This window comes from Halictus rubicundus, chromosome 1, assembly GCF_050948215.1.
Source record: "Halictus rubicundus isolate RS-2024b chromosome 1, iyHalRubi1_principal, whole genome shotgun sequence".
Taxonomy (NCBI): Eukaryota; Metazoa; Arthropoda; class Insecta; order Hymenoptera; family Halictidae; genus Halictus; species Halictus rubicundus.
The window spans coordinates 23,207,381-23,229,381 of NC_135149.1; the positions used below are offsets into that span (position 1 = coordinate 23,207,381).

The window sequence follows — 22,001 nt, forward strand, 5'->3', positions numbered from 1 at the left end:
CTCCGTAATTACGCTGTTCGACTGTGGTTTCACTTTTTCACGTTTCATAGCGCGACGATAGGCGACAAGAATTTATAATTGTCGGGGAATGCTTAAATTGTGGTTTATGTTTCATTTCTGTGGCGAGTGGGACGAACTTCTGTTGAATGTGTTCGAGTAATCTAGTTCAAAGTGTGCCTAATTTTGTGTAAAATATTAAGAAAACTTAAATTGTGATTCAATTTTTATGGGGCCACACAGTCTGCTTTATGAGCAGATTTTATTCGATTATGACAAAAATGAAAAGTTGCAATTTAATATAGTGGGCAGCTTAAAATTTAATTCAGTCCTCATTTTTATTCCATAAAGCCACTGAAAAAAAATCGTACATCAGTTTCTGAAGGCTACAATCTTTAAATGTATGGAAGATTGATTCACGAGAAAGATTTTTTAATGTTTCTGCAGAGGTTTCAGTTTGTAGCATTTTGGGGAAATTTTAGTTCTCAATTTCAAAAAATGAATATTGGTGGGCTAAGTTAGAATTTTCCAGCTTTAAAATGAGTTTAAGTTTATCGCTGTACGATTGTTTCTCACGAAATTACAACAGGTTTCGTCAGTTTCTCGAGAATCAGAAATGTTATGTTCACTGATACAGTTAAATTTTCATCACTTTTGTTGTACGCTCCTTTTTTTGAGGAACACATCTACTGTGTAGAAAAGGGTCGAGTGTATTTAATATTAACATTCGACAGGTCGCGCAGAATTTTTGCGCAGGCGTGGTCCGACGCACCGGCAGAACACGGTTCATTTGTTTCTGCGCGCCGGCTAACAATGGCCGCGAGAAAGAGACAGGAGTACCGAACAAAAAAGAGAAGAAGAACGCATTTTTACTTGGACCTTAACTTTCCGCGAGAACGTAAAAATACATTTCCGCGGGCCGGAAATCCTGGCTTTCAAACAGTTACGTAATAAAAATAGCCCGCGGGCCCTGTTTTCGTTAGAAACGGCCGTGCACGGCCGGCTCGATGCTTCTTTTTTAACACTTGCCCCGGCTACGAGTGTATATACGGCCGTTGTAAAATTTTACGGGCGAAGGAACCACGGGTGGAGGGGGATGGAACGCGTAAAAAATTGGCTGTCTACTATTTCGGACGTTCGCCGCGTAGCAATGTTCGCGAAGGCAGCCGTTTTGCAACGATCCGGATCAACTATCGGCCGGACACATTTTGTCTGTCACGGTGTTCGACTCGCCGGGGCTTTCATTTGTCACAGGTTTTTATTCCCTCGCCTCGGCACGGATCGACGACTTATTATTAAAGATTAATGAGCCGAGGAAAAATTAACCGGACGGAATTGAAAAATTGACAGAGTCCGCTGAATCTCGAAATCGAATTCGGGAATCTTCTCCCGTGCGTCGACTGTAGATACTTTTGCAAATACAATTTTATTTTCGCTGGAAAAAAGTTGAAATGGTTTGACGGATGAAACACCGAAAAGTGAAATGTTCTTCTGCTTGACATATTTCAATGCTTAAATCAATCTGAAGTATTTTTGTAAATAAATGCTGTCTGAAAATTCTATTTTATTTAATGCTTAAATCAGTCTGAAATATTTTTTTAAGACATTGCTGTTTAAAAATACTACTTGACTTAATGCTTAAAATCAGTCTGAAATATTTTTGTAACTAAATACTGTCTGAAAATAATATTTGATTTAATGCTTGAATCAATCTGAAATATTTTTGTAAGTAAATTCTCTCTGAAAATACTACTTGATTTAATACTTAAATCAATCTGAAATATTTTTGTAAATACATTCTCTCTGAAAATACTGCTTGACTTAATGCTTAAAATCAGTCTGAAATATTTTTGTAACTAAATACTGTCTGAAAATAATATTTGATTTAATGCTTAACATCAGTCTGAAATATTTTTGTAACTAAATACTGTCTGAAAATAATATTTGATTTAATACTTAAATCAATCTGAAATATTTTTGTAAATACATTCTCTCTGAAAATACTGCTTGACTTAATGCTTAAAATCAGTCTGAAATGTTTTTGTAACTAAATACTGTCTGAAAATAATATTTGATTTAATGCTTAACATCAGTCTGAAATATTTTTGTAACAAAATACTGTCTGAAAATAATATTTGATTTAATGCTTGAATCAATCTGAAATGTTTTTGTAAGTAAATTCTCTCTGAAAATACTACTTGATTTAATACTTAAATCAATCTGAAATATTTTTGTAAATACATTCTCTTAACTTTCGTTTAAAAAATGATCGTTTCGTTGTAAATTTGTCAACTTAAGAAAGTGGCTCTAATAATTTGATCGAAAGAATGGATAAAATTGGTATGACCTTGAAACGTCCTGCGCATCTGTTTCTAAGCAGCACACGAGGGTTACATAAAGTTGCCAGTAAGCAAAAGGAGCGAGATCCAATCTTGCACAAGTACGTCCAGATTCCCGATCCGAAATTCAGCTTCGAACTTCGCCAATCTGTTTTCTTTCGCCGTATTGAATTGTACAGGGGGCGTCCATGCATCGAATCAGTCGGGTAAATAGGACAAGTTATGTCTTTCGTTCCGATAGGAAAACGGTGGAGAAGGGAGAATTGAAAAGAAAATATATCTACGGTATGCAACTGCAAGGATTTTGTCACAGGGAACGATATGTATAGAATTTTTGTGTGGATACGTTGTTTCTAGACTTTACAAACATTTTAAAGGAAAATGGAAATAAACGAACATTTTTCCAGTGCGCGAAGCGAGAAGTTTAATGTTTGTATGTGTTTGTATGAAAAAGGAAAAGAACGGGTACGGTTCCATTTGAAACGAAGGTGCAATTGCACTTCGCTGGTGCATCGTTGCACTTACGAACAAAGTGACGGCACGGGATAAAAATAGACTTTACCGCAACATTCAACCATCTCTTTTCGCTTTTCTTACCTGTGGAACTGCGGGGAACACGTTAACACGCGAAAACATTCCATTAGCGGACCACATGATATTGCATTTCGTCTCTGGGACAAGAATGGACGCAAAGGAACATTACCGTTTCCATGCTTTCCTCGTTTTCCATATGATAATGTGAACAAAATTAAAATTACATCATCTCCTAAATTGATCATATTTAACGATTTTAAATGTTGGGAGAATCTGTGCAGAAATCTAGAAAACAACTTTACGTGTTTCCTTACAAATAGAATATTTAAGGATGTCTAAATAAACTGAAGAATTTTTCCTTTTTAATATTAAAATATAAAAATGCATATAAAAATGCGTATAGACCATTTTTATTGAATTCCTCTTCGTTAGAATTGGAAATTTGGAAAAATGGAAACTTTCCATTTGGTTCCTCTTCGTTAGAGCTGAAATAGAAACTTCCAATTTGGTTCCTCTTCGATAGAATTGAAATAGAAAATTTTTATTTGGTTCTCCTTCGTTATTATCGAAGTAGAAAATTTGTATTTGATTCCTCTTCGTTAAAATTGAAGTGGAAAATTTTCATTTGGTTCCTCTTCGTTCGAATTAAAATAGAAAATTTTTATTTGGTTCGGCTTCGTTAAAATTAAAGTAGAGAATTATCGTTTATATAGAATAAAAAGTATAGAAATCCCCAGGCAAAGTTGTGCAAAAGGTAGTGAAATGAATTTCTTACATGTGCATCGGTTAAGGGTAGCGATAATTGCTATCTCGGGTTGCAGGCGCACGCTTTTGAGCCACCCTGTATAATCCTCCCTTTCGTATGATGGAATCGAGCCACGATACAATTCGGTAGGGCAGGGTGGAGAAACGCGAGGGCATTATTACCCCACTTTTTCAGCGAGCTTCCGCCAGCGAAATCGGCATTTTTCACCGGATGGCCCTTCAAACCACCCTTCGCGCCGTTATCGACGGGGTGGAGTGGTAAATCTCGCACGTAGCCACTCTCGAAAATCCTTCTAATTATTGTAACCGGTCCCCGTGAACTTGCCGACATATTTAGAAGGCATCCACCTCGTAATTATAAATTTTACGCTTACACACCCGACCCACACCCCCTCCTACCCTTTCAAGGGGGTTGAAAGCTGGTCCCTGTAAACGTCGCGCTGCAAGGGTAATAAACTGGAAATACGACCGGGCGACGATCTTTCGACGAGCTATATATTTTACGGATTTTCTTTAACGAAACGAAATTCCGGGCACTATTTACGTTCGGCTGTCCTAGTAAACATGCTCAGACTTCTGGGAAATCGTCAACCTCGCTGTGCGAATTTTAACACTACTAACCACCACGGCCTACCACGGCCGGTCAAATTGACCTTTTCAAACTTCTGCGTACACACAACATTATCACATCGCTATTCATCTTTACGACTTTTCTTAAAGTATGTATACTATGTATTTTCCAGTATTTATTTCTCGTTTTATTTTTTTATTCCAAGAAATATATGTTTTTGGCCTACCTACCGCGGCCGGTCAATTTAACCGCACTCCAATATACTGTATGATTTTTTAAATCCAATTTACTGTATTATTTTTCTATCGTTGTGTCGTGATCGAGACATTTTTCAAACAATTTTGGTTGTGTATACTTTTTGTGTAGGCTGGACAAAATCGAGTCTGAAAACGTGTTTTGGTACTGTATACTGTGTTATGTAGACGTCCCTAGTGCTTTTCGCATAGAACACTCTATCTATTCATTTTTTATAGAGTCAGTATGAAATCTGTACACTGTACACAGCTTATGAGCTTTAAATAAAATCGTGGGCACGTCTGTATTTGGTCAGTCAATTTTTTATACAGTTTCAAAGCTCGACGAAACGTACAGAAATATTTAACAAGCTCTACGTTTTGTTCGCAACCCATTAGAGTCGCCAATAATACAAACAAACCCATGTTTAATTAAAATCTTTTCAGACTAAGCCGGTAATTACTTTCAAAATTCACTGTACGAGAAACATTTATTATACGGACATTCTAAACGATCATAAGAATATTTTTTAAACAAGTTCCCGTGGGCAACGTTCCTCTCCATCAAAATTTCATGAGTCTAAATGTTATTTCAAACGGAGCAGCATTTGTTGAAAATCAAGAAATGGCTGTTTATGTTAATCTGAGTAAGTACAGAATTTTATGCATTAGGAGAAACATTAGGAGAAACGTTAATGTCGAAAAGAAAGATCTCCGGATCTTCCTGTTTCTTGCAAAGTCGCCAAACAATTTTTATTTTGCACAAAGACCCGCAGTCTAATTATAACAGTTGCCAGAATTCGCATAAACGTCCGTAGTTTATCATACTCCTGCAGGCTCGAAAATTCCGATTCGAGTCAATAGATGACCATCGCAGTGACACGAGGATGAAACGGGGATGAAACGAGACCGGAAAGCCGGTCGTCATCGTCGTCGGTGCGGTGGTTAATTTGCTTTAATGATCACTGGCCGAAATAGAAAGGGCGCGGCGTATAATTGCTGAAGGTCCCCTCGTTGCCGCGTTCCAGTTACATTTTCTCTCTCTCTCTCTCTCTCTCTCTCTCTCTCACCCTCTCTCTCTCTCTCTCTTACTCCCTCTCCCTTTCGTTCTGTCCCCCTCTCCCCGCAGTTCCGGCTGGCAGAAATTCTAAAGACACTTATTTCGTGAGCTTTGCCCGCTCCTTCGTGTAACAATGACTGCACTTTGCGCGCTCGGCAACTTGACCCACTTGCCGCCTCTTTTCTTCCTATTTATTTTTTAACTTGCGCGGGGACATGCGCCGCGATTGACACGCGCGCGCGCCGCTCCGCCCGGCCCCGCTCCGTTCCGCTTTGCTCTACGGGACACCTATACCAGCGGCGTTTTTGTTCAAACGGCGCGGGAGACACTAACGACGAACGAATTTCTGCCGTGATCAGTTTTTCCCCTGACCAACTGGAATTGGGTAGTACGACTGCTGACTCGACAACCGTAACTCAATAGCGGCTCTAACCCATCACTCATGCGGACCGTCGAACCAACGAATTTCGATTGTTACACCCTTACGCGTTGATTCATACCTGTACTAGCTGCTACGCAAATTTTGAGGCACACGGGGTGATTTGTTCGAAGATTATTTAATAAATATTTTATTTTAAATAAATTTTTAATAAATATTTCATTACAATATTTTAAATAAAATGTATCCTGTTTTCGGGGGGACGTGTTGGTATTTAAATTTATTTATATTGCTATTTCACCTGGAATTTATCTTACCGTAGCTATTCTACTTACGTGTCGATATCCCACTCCTATTCTACTTGTCTGATTAAAAGTTCTTATAGACTACTATCTAACCTGTGATTCTCTGTATTTTACTTGTCTGACCAGATCTCATTCTTTTTCTACTGAGACGGCTACTTAATGCATTGTCATTCTACTTGGCTGATCAAAATTCTTCTCATTCTACTTGTCTGATCGAAATTCTTCTTGTTCTACTTGTTTGATCAAACTTTTTCTTATTCTACTTGTCCGATCAAAAATTCTTATTCCCCTGCTAAACTATCTTACGTAGACAACCATATATCACTCCTATTCTACTTGTCTGACCAAGATCCTACTTTCACTCGTTATTCGATATGTCTCCTTCCCCTATCTCTATTTTACATATCCCTTTATTGGTCGTACCTATTGTTCACCTGTGCTCCTATTGTTTGGCCATGAGTCTACCATATTCTACATATTCGACCTACACTATCCCTGTATAGTATACCTCTGTACATTTTGCCTGATCATTTGTTCTGTAATACTACTTGTCTCTCTGACCACATACTTGTTCTAAAATTGTCTGGTGGATACTGAAAATAAACTTTATTTTCGATCATTTCGACACGCATCAAATATGCAGATATAATGGGCAGTATAAATCACCAACGAAATTCGAATAAACAGAAATTTTCCTCGCATTACTAATTAGTTCAATAACTATTCCCTTGGTACAAGCATGTATCATTAATATCCATGGACGCAACAGATTACAAACCTGAAATTAAACACTCATTATCCCCTTTCTGTTGCAATCAACGTAATTCGCAACGAACAACCCTAACGTAAATAATATGAACAATTATATACAAGTAATCAAATCTTCAACAAAATCTTTGTCCACAAAAACATCTTTACAATCTTAAGAATTGTAAAAACAGAGAATCTGAGATCCGTCATTCTGACGGGTTTCGGCTATTCCAGTATAAATAAATCAGCTTGACAGAGCTCGCCGCTGAAATAATCCACTGAAAAATCTTCGGTTTAATTCCCGTGTGCACAGAACAAAGAAACCCAGGACAGTGTAAACCTCCGACCAATAAAACACTGCCTCGAACGGAACACCGTGAAAATACGAAAGTAGCCGTCATTTCTCACCCCTAATTCCCTCGTCGTCGCGATTTTTCCAAGGTATCAGTACGTCAAAAAACTTTCGCCAAGAAAACCAGCTCCAAGCACCGTTCCGCGTAACATGTCGTCCGCTTAATATTCATAAAAACATTTTCTTACATAATGCGAAAAACTGCGCGAAGAAAGATTCGCTATTCCAGCTTCCCTTTGAATCCTGTATGAATTAGCTGCCTCCTCTATCTTCACAGTCCAACATTTTTCACTGCAAACATAAATCTGTGTTATTAATGCGTGCTTTTTGCAAGTTCATTGCAAACATTTGCGAAAATTTACGCGAACACAGTTCAATCCAAAACGCGTTGGTTGTTCGTACCCATCACTACGTATTTATTGCGTTCCAAAGATACTATAAATCCCAGTAATCATTAATAAAACCTTCATTTTACGCGCAATAAATTATTCTCCGCGATGTAAACGCATAAAATCCGGAGCTTGTTGGCAATTTATGGCGGCGATTGTAAAAATGGTATTCACATAACGAAAAAATTGATCAGAAATAAATTCTTTGCCGGGCGATAAATTCTTTGAGAATGCGGGAATTAATGAATTGCGAATACACGGTACGTTCTTTCGATGCTGCGGTTTCGGAAATCTATTGTTTCCAAGTGGAACACAGAATCGTGCTTAAATCAGAGACAATCAGCCATGCTTATTCCAGAAAAATTGGAAATAAATAATTTCATGAAGCAAAATACGAGGGAGATGCGCATTAACGAAAAGTAATAGCGATCCTGTTTTATTTTCATTATTGGGTGATTCTACTTTTATGTTTCCATCAGCGAAACAAATTTTTTCTCGATTTCTAAATTATACAGCGACGTACAGAAAAATTTTAATTCACACTTTTGTCTTATTTTGGTGTGTGGATTTTTATACATCCATGGTTTGCATATTTATATTCTTAAAATATAATACAAAGTTTTATAGGATTTTTCTAGTTTTATCGTACGCTCATCTGGTATGCAAAAATTAGTGAGTACAGCAGGAAGTAAAATTTTGCTTCTACAACCACGATGCTTTTATAATGAACAAATTTTAATTAAAACTTTCATTATCTGTATTTATAGATATTTTATTCTTCTACTAATAAAATATTATAAAATAGTAAAATATTTTTGTTTCATTCTGTAATTATATTTCTCTATGGTTTCTAAGTGTAATACAAAGTTCAATAAAATTACCTTACCTTACTCGAACCTTATCTAAATCAAAATTAATATTTAATAAAACCAAAATTAGAACAATAACATATTTGATAAAAACCCCTCTGTATCTTTCAATCTTAATTAAATTTATCTTCTTCCAATAAGTTACATTAACAATTCATTTCTAGACTCCTCAGTGTGTTGATCGTGGTTGCTTGAAATTTTCCCAGAAAAATATATACCGACGCGGTCCACGTGTCGCATGATCTGCAACCTAATTATTGCTTTCGAGGCATTCTCTGTCGACGTGGCAGGAAGCACTGTAAAATACAGTTGGAAATTAATCTGTTACGCGGCGGGGCTATAAAGCATTCGATCGTGCATATCGCAGGGACGAATGCTCGGACTTGAACCGCAACTATCTGCTTAAGTTTCGACATAAATACGTCGTGGCGGCGCGATGCAAACAGGAACCACGTGTCTCGTTTCGTTACGGCCGCGCGGGGCCGGAAATTAAATGCAGATACCTACCCCGATGCTCATTTCCAGCTTTCGCAGTTAACTGCCAGTTTATCAGGACACTGCTCCGCCGAGGGCCTCCGATTAAGAACACAGATACAATTATCTCTTATTTTAGAACGTCCACCAAAAGTATCACAAAGCCCACATAATGTATCCGATAAAGTGAATACCGCATCACAACAAAGTTGTCGACATTTGAACTGCGATCATTCCCTTAAAAAGAAATACTACAGCAAAATATATCTGGACTTATTTTAAAGCTCGAAGCCTCTACTTTCGCAATCCGTCGTTCACTTTTATCTCAGATATCTTTTCGTGCTCCCCTAATTAAGAAACTGAGCACACTTTTTTGGTTCAAGATATTACGAATTGCATAACTTTTGAACCAGTGATCTCCTAGGATTAAAACTTGGATTTTCGGAATTTTCTCGCCAAAATCTACAGGATTACCTAACAAAACGTTTTAAATTTCTGGTTTCCTGAGGTAAAGTTTAACCAAATATTGCAATACTATATGGTACATTGTGAAGGCCTCGCACGAACAAACTTGTCCCTCATTTTTGTTGCACAAAACAGTGAAAAAAAGATCGTACATCAATTTTTAAGGAGTTGATGTAAAGAGGAGACTTCGCTCTTCAGAGCTAAGGCAGTTTCAATTATGGAACAAATTTTTGAAAGTTTTTGGAGTCGTTCGAATTTTGCAGCATTTTCGACCAAACGCTTGTCCTCAGTTTTTCACGTGCTATATCATGCGCAAATATGTTGGAAGAAATATGAATGATGGTCTGCGAATGCAGAGGTTTCGAGCTTCGAAACGAGAAAAAATTTGTTATAGTACTATTATTTTTTATGTTCAAATTTTGAACCCACTGTGTGCACAATTTCGTGCGCGTAGTAACGATCAATAATCCATCCCAGTTATACGTTAAAACATGAAAAGCTGCTCCAATGCGGGCGATAGTTGTTAATTTAGCGTGACTCGCCTAAGAATCGTAATCGCTTAATATTCATACGCATGCCTAATCAGAGCATCGTCGAAAGCTACGTGCACGTATTACACGATCAATAGTTATCGCTTGTTCAATTTCGCGAGGAAATTGAAAAGAACAGTGCCCGAGAAGCTTCGGAACAGGCTTTCGAAATTAAATAGCGCGTGCATCGTAATTGACGCAAATGAAGACAAAAGCCTATTTGAATCCCGTTTGTTCCGCGATTCTGCTGAAACACAACATTCTTCTTCTCGTTTCCTCTATTTTGCGCGCGCCTCCTCTCCCGCTCACGGGAAAGAAACTTCGGTCCTTCTCGTCTTCCGTTTATTTATTGCACCCGGGAATATCGCGCGAACGGTTTTCTCGCGGTCGATGGAACACCATGAAATATTGCTGGGCCACGATCCGCTGCTTTTACTAGAAATTTCCCCGTTCCCCGATTAAACCGCGATTCAATATTTTAAAATCGAGGCGACGATGTAACGCGACGATTTATGGTTTCTCATTAACCACTGCGATGATCACTCGACCGTGGATTTTGTGCGAGTATACATTTGTGTAGAATGGATCCAAGAACCATTGGAATACTTAATACTCGAAAATTTGCTCATACTTGAACTGTGATAAATTCGTACAAAATTACCGTACGATGAATCATAAATTTGGACTCATTTTAGCCAGAAGCAACTAGTTTTATAACCCGTCGAGATTTTTGATGACGTACTGACCGAGAAACTCGAGGCGCGTTTTCTCTCTAAAATGTTGTGCAGACAAATGTCTGTGAAAAATTTTTTTCGTGACTAAAACTACCACGGATTTAAAGATTGAAGCTTTCTCTTTACAACTACACCTTGAAAATTGATGTACGATTTTTTGAAGTCGTTTTATCGAGCTTTGAATAAGAGCTGTGCTGCCAACTTTACAGTAAGTACTTGTTTCTAATTTTTGTTCCATAAAACAAAATTTTAAGGAGTTATTGTAAAAAGGTGGCTTCAATCTTCGAATCTATTTTCATTTACGAGTAAAATTTTTGAAAGTGTTTGGAAACCTTGGAATTTGTAGCGTTTTGTTTTTAGGAAAATGAAACTTCGGTTTCCCACCTGCCGAATCATGTAAAAATATTTCAGGGAAAAATTAACGCTGCTTTGCCAAAATAGAGGCTTCAAATTTCAAAACGAGTCCGGCCTATGGTTGCGCTATTCGTTTCTACGAAATGATGGCAATTTAAAAATCGACAATTTTTCGAGAATCGGCAATTTAATGTTGAAACATTTGTTGGATCCACCGTAGATTCGAAAGGTATCGCTGCTGCGGGAAAAAAGCTAGCAATATCACGTTCCCGTTGAAATAAAATTTACGCGTCCGTTTTTGATATCGCGTTCGGACGGCAAATTTATCGCATGAAAATTACGCACGCTGTAAATTTCGCGCGAGCTCGCGCCGCATTTGCTATTCCCTTTTCGCAGGTGGAAATTCGTGGCCGACTAATCATCGAAAACGCGTACGTTCTATTTCGGCGGGCTCGCATAATTACATCAGGCTATTATAAATAAACTAACCGCCCGTCGCTGCCACCGGAATTATTCGGTTTTAATTGCGCTGGGGAGGGGGAGGAGAGGAGTGTAAAGACAACGGCAGAGGATCGATTAGGGAGGGCTATAATTGTGGAGGATCTGCGGCGTACCGGCTAAAACGTAACGCTGAAGTTAGGCCGGTAACATAATCATTCGTCTTTGACTGCCACAGGCTACGCGTATAATTATCTAATGCAATTTCTGGCAGCGTCGTCTCCTATTCAAAGCGCGAATTTCGACGTGAATCCACGCTACCGGTAGCCTCTGGCCGCCACTCAGGATTGCAAAGCTACCACCAGATCAAGATCACTATCGTGAACGGACAACAAAGCATCTGCGAAATTGCCCGTGGTCGCTTTGTAACCGCGAAAGATCTATTCCATTGACTAACACTGCTCGAAGCTAGGATATGTAAACATTCGGTTATTTTCCTTGAGCGGAATGCTTTTGAATGAGCATCGTCCATTGTCGTTTGTGGCTTCGAGATTGAGAAAACAAAGCACAAATGAAATTGTTTCACAGCTTCTGCACACAAAATGTGAAACGTATTTGGCCACATTTTATTTGAAATTAGGTAACGAATAGTCGTTTGGAATAATGAATTATTTCGAATACTTTATCGTTTTTATTTGATAAATAATATTGAAATCGTATTTTGATTTTCTGCTTAATTCAAAGGAATTATTTTTCAATAATTTATTTCAAACTATACTTGACTCAAATAAAATAATTTTACACTGAGTGTTGAATTAATTAAGTAACTGAGATGTAGATGTAACTTTAGTAGCTTTATCCGACACTGAGTCATGCATGTGAAATATCATACTGGAGAGGAATCTGTATTTTCTGACAAGATGGAGTTACACATTGTTTCAGATTTTATTTGTAAAATTAAGTGATCAAATACAAAATAGGATGAGAAATTATTTCAAATAAAATTCAAAAAACGAAATAATCTAGAAGGGAATTTATTTGAAACTATTATTTACCGTGTGAACATATTTACCATGTGAAAAAAGGGTGAGAGAGGGTTGGGTGTATTTACTTATTACTCCCACTTGTCACTGCTGATGCAAACAATTATTATTCTGCGTAAAAATCCGTCTAGTTATTATTAAACGGAAAACGATCTGATTCGCCTCTGTGGGGTCAATTATTCTTCCTGTTTGGTCCTATCCATTCCGTTCCCCAACAGTCCAGTCTTAAATTTCGTGTAGCGTGTCGCTGGCAGGTTGAAAGCTCCGCGATCTCGGCCGTTGAAGAGAAAATAACCGGGACCGATGGCAGGAAGGGGGCAGAGAGAGGGAGAGAGAGAGAGAGAGAGGGAGAGATGGAGAGCTAAATATGGGGGAGGTATAGAGCACGTTTTTCACCATGCAGAAGAGGGAATTTCGCCGGCGAAACTCTCGTCGACCGACCGCCAATTTCCTTCCGCTTTCTGCGCCCTGTTCTGCACGGCCCACATTTCCTCGTGGCCCGGGTTGTGCACACATCGCGCACACCGGATATTAGAGTTTTATTGTCACGAGACACAATTATGCCTCCTCTGTTTGCCGTCGTTTCATTGTTTTCGTCTGGAATCCGTCTTTGACGACCGGGGGCCCCCATTATTGTATTCGTCCCCCGCCACCCCACTCGCGGATCATTTTTCAGGCCAGCTGAAACTCCGGACCAGAAACTGCTCCACTCGCTTCGTATTCTCGCCAGCGAGTTATCGACACTTATCGATCGGAATTTCATTGAATTATTCCAAGAAAATAATTGGACAGTCCTCGGCTACTTTCACGATGGAACGCTCGATACAACCCGATTGTTCCTGCGATGGCTCGGTTAATAGAATTGGGCCACACCAGGCTGCTCGATGCGTTTTTCACTTGATTATGTTTATATTCAGTTTAGTGAATTATTCGGCGGCCGCGATACTCTCGGATAGAACCGGTTTTTACGCCCGCGTGGTTCTAGTCGTCTGAGAATAATCGGTGGAAAATTCTGCTGAGTAAAACGGAGGCCATTTTGTTTCAATAGAAATGCGAGATTGGTACGCTATAGAAAGGAGTATTTTTAGGAATTTGATCGGCAAAAAGAAAAATATTTTAACCGACCGTGTGGATCTAGTCGTCTTAGAATAATCGGTGGAAAATTCTCAGTTGAAACGGAGGCCATTTGTTTGGTTAGAAATTGGTGTGCTACAACAAGGACTATTTTTAGGAATTGTATCTGCAAAAATAAAAATATTTTAACAGACCGTGTGGATCTAGTCGTCTGAGAATAATCGGTGGAGAATTCTCAATTGAAACGGAGGCCATTTTGTTTGATTAGAAATGCAAGATTGGCGTGCTACAGCAAGGACTATTTTTAGGAATTGTATCTGCAAAAATAAAAATATTTTAACAGACCGTGTGGATCCAGTTGTCTGAGAATAATCGGTGGAGAATTCTCAATTGAAACGGAGGCCATTTTGTTTGAGTAAAAGTGCAAGATTGGTGCGCAATAGCAAGGAGTATTTTTTACAAGTCGAGTCGTTTAGTTCATTTTTGAAGAGGTTACTTATTACTTTGAAAAAGTCAAGCTCTTTGAAAGAGTGCACGACACAGCAGGAATATTTAATGGAGTTCGCCGTACATGAAATTTCTATAACAGTTCGCTGTACGTAGTTGCGGCACGTAGGTAACTCGCGACGCAATTACGTTGTACAGCTTTCGGTGTTTGTTAACAAGTTGGCGTAAAGTACACGCGAGAAGGACAGAAGTCACACGGAAATCCCTATAAATTTGGAACAAATATTGAACGCGTTAACGAGCGAAGTCAAAGGAGCGTAATTTTACTGAACACACCCGGCCGACGGAAGTTACACTGATTCGATACGTACCGCGGTAGTCGCAAGTTTCTTACTCGCCGCGAGATCGGTCTTCGAAACAGTACATAAAATGCCCACTATGTTTACCGCTGCACAGAAAATCAGATTGTTTTTTGAAGGGTGAAAACAGCCCTTGAAGGTGGACAAATTCAGTAAAAATCGAAAACTTCAAAGAAACTACCCCTCACAGAAATTTCATCAAAATCGGTGTGTCCAGGTTTGATCTATCCTTTACCAGATTCTGCACCACTGTATTTAGTGGTGAATAAAATATTAAAAATTCTTTTTGAAAGTAACACATAAATCTCATAATCCGTCTAAGGCTCTTTTATTCAAGAACGTTCAACGATATTCCGAAAATAATACAGTTTAAAAATGACACGAAATTATTAAAATTTTGAAACGCAAATTCAGCAGTGGTTCTCATTTTCCGATTGCTTCCGAATTTGGCGCACATCATTTCCTCGCCAAGTCTCACATTTTAGGGATTTAAGACCGAAAAATGTTTTAATAGCTAAGGGCCATCCCAGCGTGCATCTGTGACACGGTCACAGGTAGTTGTGACTCCGTCACCCTTTTCACCTTCGGCGAAAGTGTAGAGCCAAAGTGTAGAACGTAAGCTCTCCGATATTTCGGCGCGTAATCCCGGCGAGAAGTAATAGCGTCGACAGTAACTTCCAATCAACGGTGGGCGAAGATTTCCCTGGTAAGTGCACGGTGTCCTCGAAAATTACACTTATCGGGCTTCCGGGACGAAGCGGAAGAGACGTCGCCGTCCGGGATTGTTGTCAAAGGCTTCGGCGCTCTTCAGCGGCGTTAGAGTCCCGGTGTTTTCCCGTGGAATCCCGTGAAAGAATGCCGGGACACGAAACCGTCGAGTCATGAATAGATGAGAGCCAGATAAAATTGAAAAGTTCGCCGGTTCCGCAGGGATCGCGCCGTGCACACGGTGTCTCTGTGAGCCGCCATTTTCGGCTGCGCTTACTTTCTCTCTCTCTCTCTCTCTCTTTCTACGTGTGTGCGTGTTTCGCGTCGTACTCTTGAAGCTTTCGGCCAGCAGAGAGGCTTATAATTTTCCCTTCCTTCGTTCGGCCCTCTCTCGCGCTCCTTCTCCACCCGGTTTTTTTCAGGGATTATGCGAGCGAGTTTATAAGCGGCGCACATTCAACGCTGCCACACGATTTCCGATCTGACGAGAGAAAAAGCCTCTTCAGCGCTGAGCTTCTTCGGGCTACGTGACCCCGTGTGCCTAGCGATCTTTTGATTTTTCTTCTTCTTCTTCTTCTACGTTGCTGTCAGTGCTTTTTAGCAATTTCTGCGCGATCCACGGTGAAAGGGAACGGAGATAAGACGAGCGAGGCGCGGCTGCGCTAAAATTTGAAATTGGACCGACCACCCCGGGGCAATCTCTATCGAGTCATCCGGGGGATGATGCCACGCGGATGTTTATGCAATTTCCGGGCATTGATGCGGAACAGACACTCCGTTTCTACGCGAAAAGCTGCCGTACGGAACTACGTTCGCACGGACGTGTCGGTGGACTTGATAATTCCGATAACTGACTGGCTCATACGTGATAGCGTCCAATGTGAGACACCATTTATACTTATTTGATTGTTCGAGTGCTGATCTTTTGCGCACGCATTTTCTGCGTCGGTTGCGACAAGCAGAAGTTATTTCGTGATGTAATCTGAAAAAAATTAATTTCTCTATATATGTCGCCAAGGCCTGGACGATAAACGTCGCGGGATTATCCCCACTACCGCGGGGTATACCCCGTGCGGGGCCATAGTTCGAGAGGCCTCGGACGCCGAGAACTAAACACTACTAAATAGTTCTCGGACGCCGAGAACTAAATACACTGGCAAGACCCGTGTTGTTGACATATATCGAGAATTCACTGTAATTCTTTTGTATTTTAAATTTATACGATTCTTCATCGACTACAGTAGATGAGACTGCGAACCTTTATGCACTTGTGGCATACGAACATTTCTGAAAAGTGAGAAAACGCGTCATACAAATAAAATTGAATTATCTCATTTTTACAGAATGTTTTAGACAATGTAAGAAATTATATATAAAAATGGAATCCGCAATGTAGTCATCAAATTATTGAAGCCACTTGCAAAAATTTATCAGTTTATAGGATACAATAAATTTTTATATGAAGCTACACAGAATTTTTATTGTTTTATTATGGAGGATTGGACATGAAACAAATATTTGAGAATAATAGTAGCTTGTATATTATTATTATTTTGTTTGTACCTCAGGCCTTCGTCCGTCTTAAATTTTTTTTCTCTGTTTCGACTGAATAATGCGCAAAGGTCGAGCACAGGGCAAATTTTTGCATATCGCCAGATGTGAAGTTTGTCGGGAAGTTCTGTTGTTATTTTTTTCGAAGTTTTTCCCGTCAACGGTGTCCCGTATGTTTCTTCTGAATCCCCATTTCGGGTGACTTTTATTTCCCCTGCCTGAGGTATAAAAGTAACGTGGCCGCGGGAGCCCGTCATTGGTTTATCGTTGAAAGTTGTACAGTAAACATGTCCGCGAACCAGCCGCGTCTGTGGCACTGAAACCTGCGCGAATACCAGACAGGAAACTGCACTACCATTCTAATGGCGGCACGGACGATTTTTATGTGGGTTTTCCAATTCTGATAAAAATTGGGGGGAGACTGTGAATCACCTGAAAGATAGAGCACGATTATACAAAAGTCGAGCTAAATTTCGAAAAACTCGTTGACTCAGCGACCACAAAAATCGGTAAAAAATCAAAGCGAATTTATTTCATGAAACAAGAAGCTAAAAGTTACAATTTTTTGGTATTAACCTCTTCCCGTACTTTAAAAAGTCTGACTCGTGATGAAGATTATGGCCCAAACGTAAACATCACGAGTACGACTCGTGGACTGACAATCAGGCCAAACGTGACTATATCACAGGTATTTACATTTCGTCTAGTATTGCGTTTGTTTTCGTCACTCTGGTCTACCGCGCGTTGACCTCCACCGCCTGGGCCTGGATTGGGAAGGGGGGTTAATTATCAATCCTTTTATATTTCATAGACCATAAGCAAACTTAGTATACTCTTTCCGGAAAGAATCGATCTTTTCACCAATTATAAGAAAATATAAGGAATCTTACTCAAAATTCCTGGAGCTATTGTTTCACTTTAAACTAACGATTTTGTTATGAATGTTTCAGGCAACCATCGCCAGGATCAGGAACAACAGGCACATCGACGGTCTCCTCGAACGGGCCCGATGGCGAGAACGGTCAAAGCATCAGTTTGTACCCCGTGGGTAGTTCCGGTCCACCGCAAGCGGACCCAGCGGCTGTCACACCGATCACGACGACAGCAACGATGTCGATGGTCACACCTGGCACCGTTGCTGAGTCTGGGACCGGGCCCAGTATCACCAGAAGCGTATCAGCACCCACCGCACCCAAGCCACATGTACAGGTGACCAGCTCTGCGAGCAATCCTGGCACGCAGAGACCCAGGCTGAGGAGGAACATGAGTCGAACGGAAGCAATCAGGAAGTGAGTATCCTCCATAACCTCAAAAAACTATTTCCAATAGGAATTTTAATCAGGTACAGCGAGTAATCAAACTATCAAAGTTATTTTCACAAATAAAATCATGTTGACCTTGATCTGACCGTTACTCCTTGATTCAAGGTCAGATGGATATGAACAGTCAAAAATCTTACAACTTCAGAGTCGAATGTAATTTATTAACGTCCACGAATAACTTATTAGTTTTGCAGTAAATAAATGACTAGTTTCTTTGAATCAAAGTAAAATCTATGACCAGCAACGGAAGATGAGATCATAATTTATTAGAATTTTCTGCTGAAGAAGAGAAAGATGAACGGAGAGAAAATGTGTATTAAAATGAGGTCTCAGTGGACTAAAAATTAGGTATTGACGGATGCTCGCAGAGGAAAACCGCTAATTTATCGTTTCAGTTACATCAAACGCGAAACCGCGCAATTCTTCGGCGTGGACGAGGAGTCTGAGACCGCTGAGAGACAAAGATGGCTGGACCGAAGACGGAGAATGGCGTCTAGGAAATACGGTGCCCTTGTTCCGGAACACAGACCACCGGATCCTGATATTACAAGGGACGTGCCAGATACCACGGATCTGCCAGAGGTAAGCTCGCTGGTTATTAACCTTTCGAGTATGATGAGCTGCTGTGTTTGACAAACCGCCGGAAGTCACATTCCTCTGGGAGCTTAATTCCAGACACTTAATTATTGTTTATTTGCTCCTCGTTCGCGAACGCAGAACTACCTTTCATAAATTATGGAAAACTCATTATCCGAACTCGATGCTGACAATTGCATTTCCTTTCAATTTTCCATTTGAATTTTTCCTTAATTTGTATACGTTCTAATTCCGAAGAAGTCAATTTTGTATTTCAAGAATTTTTTATGGTAAGCGTAAAGATTATGCGAATCAGTCTTGCGTAGAACGATTCCGTACACCTTTTTGAATACAACGGATTTTTTTTTACAACAGTATAAACAGTAAATATATTTAAACAATTTTTCAAGAGAGCGTGACGTCTTCAAAGCAACGTTCAACTTCAAGAATTTTTATGAATAAAACCGTGAAAGCAATGCGAACGATTTTTACGTAGAACGATTCTGCAGACCCTTAAGAATACAACAGTATTTTTTTAATGACATTATAGTCATTTACATGACACCCTCGACGCAACAATTTCGTTGCACGTTAGTCAATTTGTTTTGAATATTCGGGATCCGAGACAAAATTTATGGTCACAATGTTTACATCCAAGCAATATTTCACTGAACTACAAATATTTTGATAATGAACGGTAGTGTCACACTCGATTGACAGAAGGTTCAAAGAACCCATCGCGATCGAATCTGATCGCACGAAGTGGAACGCAAGGAAATCGATCGGTACCGGTCACCATGCGACAGACGTTTTTCTTTTTTATAGAGCTCGACAGAAATTTGTTAATTTAGAGTTTAACTTTGTACATAGAATTTCATGTGCAGTTCAATTGTCGAGCTCAAACATTGAGCTATTGGCTCGAGTCCCATTAAAACTTGCTCAGACCGGAAACGCGACATGCGCCACAAAGTTTTGTAATAGCGGGGGAAGTATACTTCTGTTTACTTTTTCCTGAACAGTTTCAGTAACTTCGAACCACGTTTTTGCGCGGAAGTGCTTTAGAAAAGAACTGTGTCTTCGTGTAGAACGAGTCGTTTTCCATGAAAATTGCGCTGTATCGCAACCGTAGACGTTGCTCTTGCTTATAAAATGGACTCTTGCAATTTTTCTGCAGCGGCATAAAGCACTGGAAATGTACATTTTCAAACTTTGATACGTTTTCTAGCATTTGTTGCCGTTTGTATAAATTAACGAGTGAAAATTCTGCTTTACTTCTAAATTGGATATTATTCTTTGTCACATATTTTATAATTCTCCTGTTTCTTAGAACCCTCGTTTATCTTATCAGTAGACCACGGATCTGTATACAAACTAAAAATTGTTTGGACCAATTGCAGAGAGCAGAAGACAAATTATAATTTCTTTTTTTCTCTAATGATCTTAACAAATTGAAAATAATATTTTAAGTTAATGTAAATTAATTGTAACTTAAAGACTAAATATCGTAACGTAACCACATGTTGTATAGTTTGTATTGTATATGCTATATAAATCTGGTTTAAAGCAATAAATAATAATAATAATAATAATAGTAATAATAATATATTGACGTCCTTAGACTGTTTTTAATTGCACCAACTCGTTTTTGCCATAAGTGCAAAACATCCACAGTTTCTTTTATTTATTGAGTTATTAATAAAATTGTTGTTAGCAGGGCGTTACATTGAGAAGGTGGCAACAACCGGTCAGAAGGAAAGATTCTGTGGCAAGAATGACGCTTTCTGGGCTCCACTACGTCGTCGAGGTGAGTTTTCTATAAATTATTCAATTACATGATGGAAAATTAACCACGGATTAGCCATTATCCATGGAACATTGATTTTTAGTGAATTATGGCCAGAATCTTCTCAAGGAATGCGTAATGTAGCTTATTCCGCATTACACGGTTTACCAAGCATATTTTTCACTTCAATGAAAATCAAAGAGTGCAAGCAGAGAAATAATCTTTCGCGTAACATCGTGGAGCTCATTTCATTACAAAAGGCAATTATTCTCAAGGAATATGTCAATGTTGAGCATCCTTTTCAAAATTCTTCTTCAATCTTCAAACTGAAGACAAATCTTTTTCAAAGACACTTTTTCCACTTAAATGAAAATTGTTTAACGAACGAATCGCTAAAAATACAAAAGAGAGACCAACATTTTTCTTCCCATGTTACGAACGAGAAGCTAAGTTAAAAGTATAAAAAAAAAATATAAAGGTCTTCGAACAAAAACACTGTTAAAATTCTAAGACAAAGCGGCATTATAAATTACTCCAACAAAACGATATTATAAATTGAAAGATATACAACTTTCTACTCGATACAAGCCTCCAGGACAGATCTGCTTCCATCGATCCAGCACAGACTCGCAAGTTCGTCCTTACGTAAAATCCCCGGTTACGTGAACTCCCAGCAAACGCAATCGCAGACTCGAATCGGTATAAAACTCCCTGGAAAACAGTTTTCGAGCTCGATGGGATCATAAATTCAGAACGGTGTAAAATTCGATCCCGGGTTTAATTATTTTCCGCCCACCCCCACCCCCTTCGCGCGTATCTCAAAGGATTAAATCGCAATAAAACTTCCGGGGATCGTGAATCTACGACGAAGACGCCGGGGATCTGTTTCCGCGGCTCATTTCCGGTTATGGCCGATGGAAGTCAAATCCGAAGAGAGTAGCCAGTTAATCTACGTCGCCGATGCACTGTTCGGGGGTTGAGCCGCCGACGAATTAAGTTCTACGCTTTCCCAAGGAAGCTTCGCACGGGATCATTAAGCTAACGAGGCAACGGTAACCCTCTCTTCCGGTTTTCGGGGACCGGCGTGCACTCGCGCGCCTGCGCAAAACGCGCGATTCGCTGGCTTTGATATCCGGCGATCTTGCGCATGGCGCCGAGCGGAGCGAGCGAGCGCCCGATTTAGTTGCTGCTAATTTCGGACGCGCGTTAATTGCGATCGGCAATCTGCGTTCATTAGGGATTTCGCAGGATCCCCGGCTAACGAGTCTCCGATTGCTTTCGGTCCTTCCTTTCGCGGGCTCGGGACTTATTTCCTCGGCGACCTTGAATCACGGTGACTGATCGAACGATTAGAGCCACTCGCAGAAGCCTGCGATCTTATCTTAACCACCTGTTTCACGATCCCACCTTTTTTTTTTTAAATAAAATAATGTTCGTTTAAAAATTCAATTTACACATATTCGTACAGTTTCTGCTGGACATTTCAGCTAAATATCTTCAACTATATGGCAGCATAATTTTAATGGCAGCAACCGTCTTTACTGCGACTTAATTTTCTTTTATATATGTCAAATTAAGTTTGTTTAAAAAATCAATATAC

General features: G+C 39.6%; 1 protein-coding gene across 6 annotated transcripts in view; it reads left to right on the forward strand.

Annotated features, from left to right (window-relative positions):
• The window catches only part of Rho-5 (rhomboid-5), a 365,864-nt gene that overhangs the window by 307,162 nt on the left and 36,701 nt on the right, over nucleotides 1–22,001 (forward strand). For 3 of the 6 annotated variants that reach the window (XM_076794749.1, XM_076794766.1, XM_076794785.1), the window contains exons 4-6: nucleotides 17,671–18,009; nucleotides 18,438–18,624; nucleotides 20,330–20,422. In XM_076794749.1, coding sequence (XP_076650864.1) covers nucleotides 17,671–18,009; nucleotides 18,438–18,624; nucleotides 20,330–20,422 — 619 coding nt within the window. The remainder of the gene's footprint in view (nucleotides 1–17,670; nucleotides 18,010–18,437; nucleotides 18,625–20,329; nucleotides 20,423–22,001) is intronic. The other 3 variants (XM_076794757.1, XM_076794794.1, XM_076794776.1) reach the window with 1 other exon arrangement.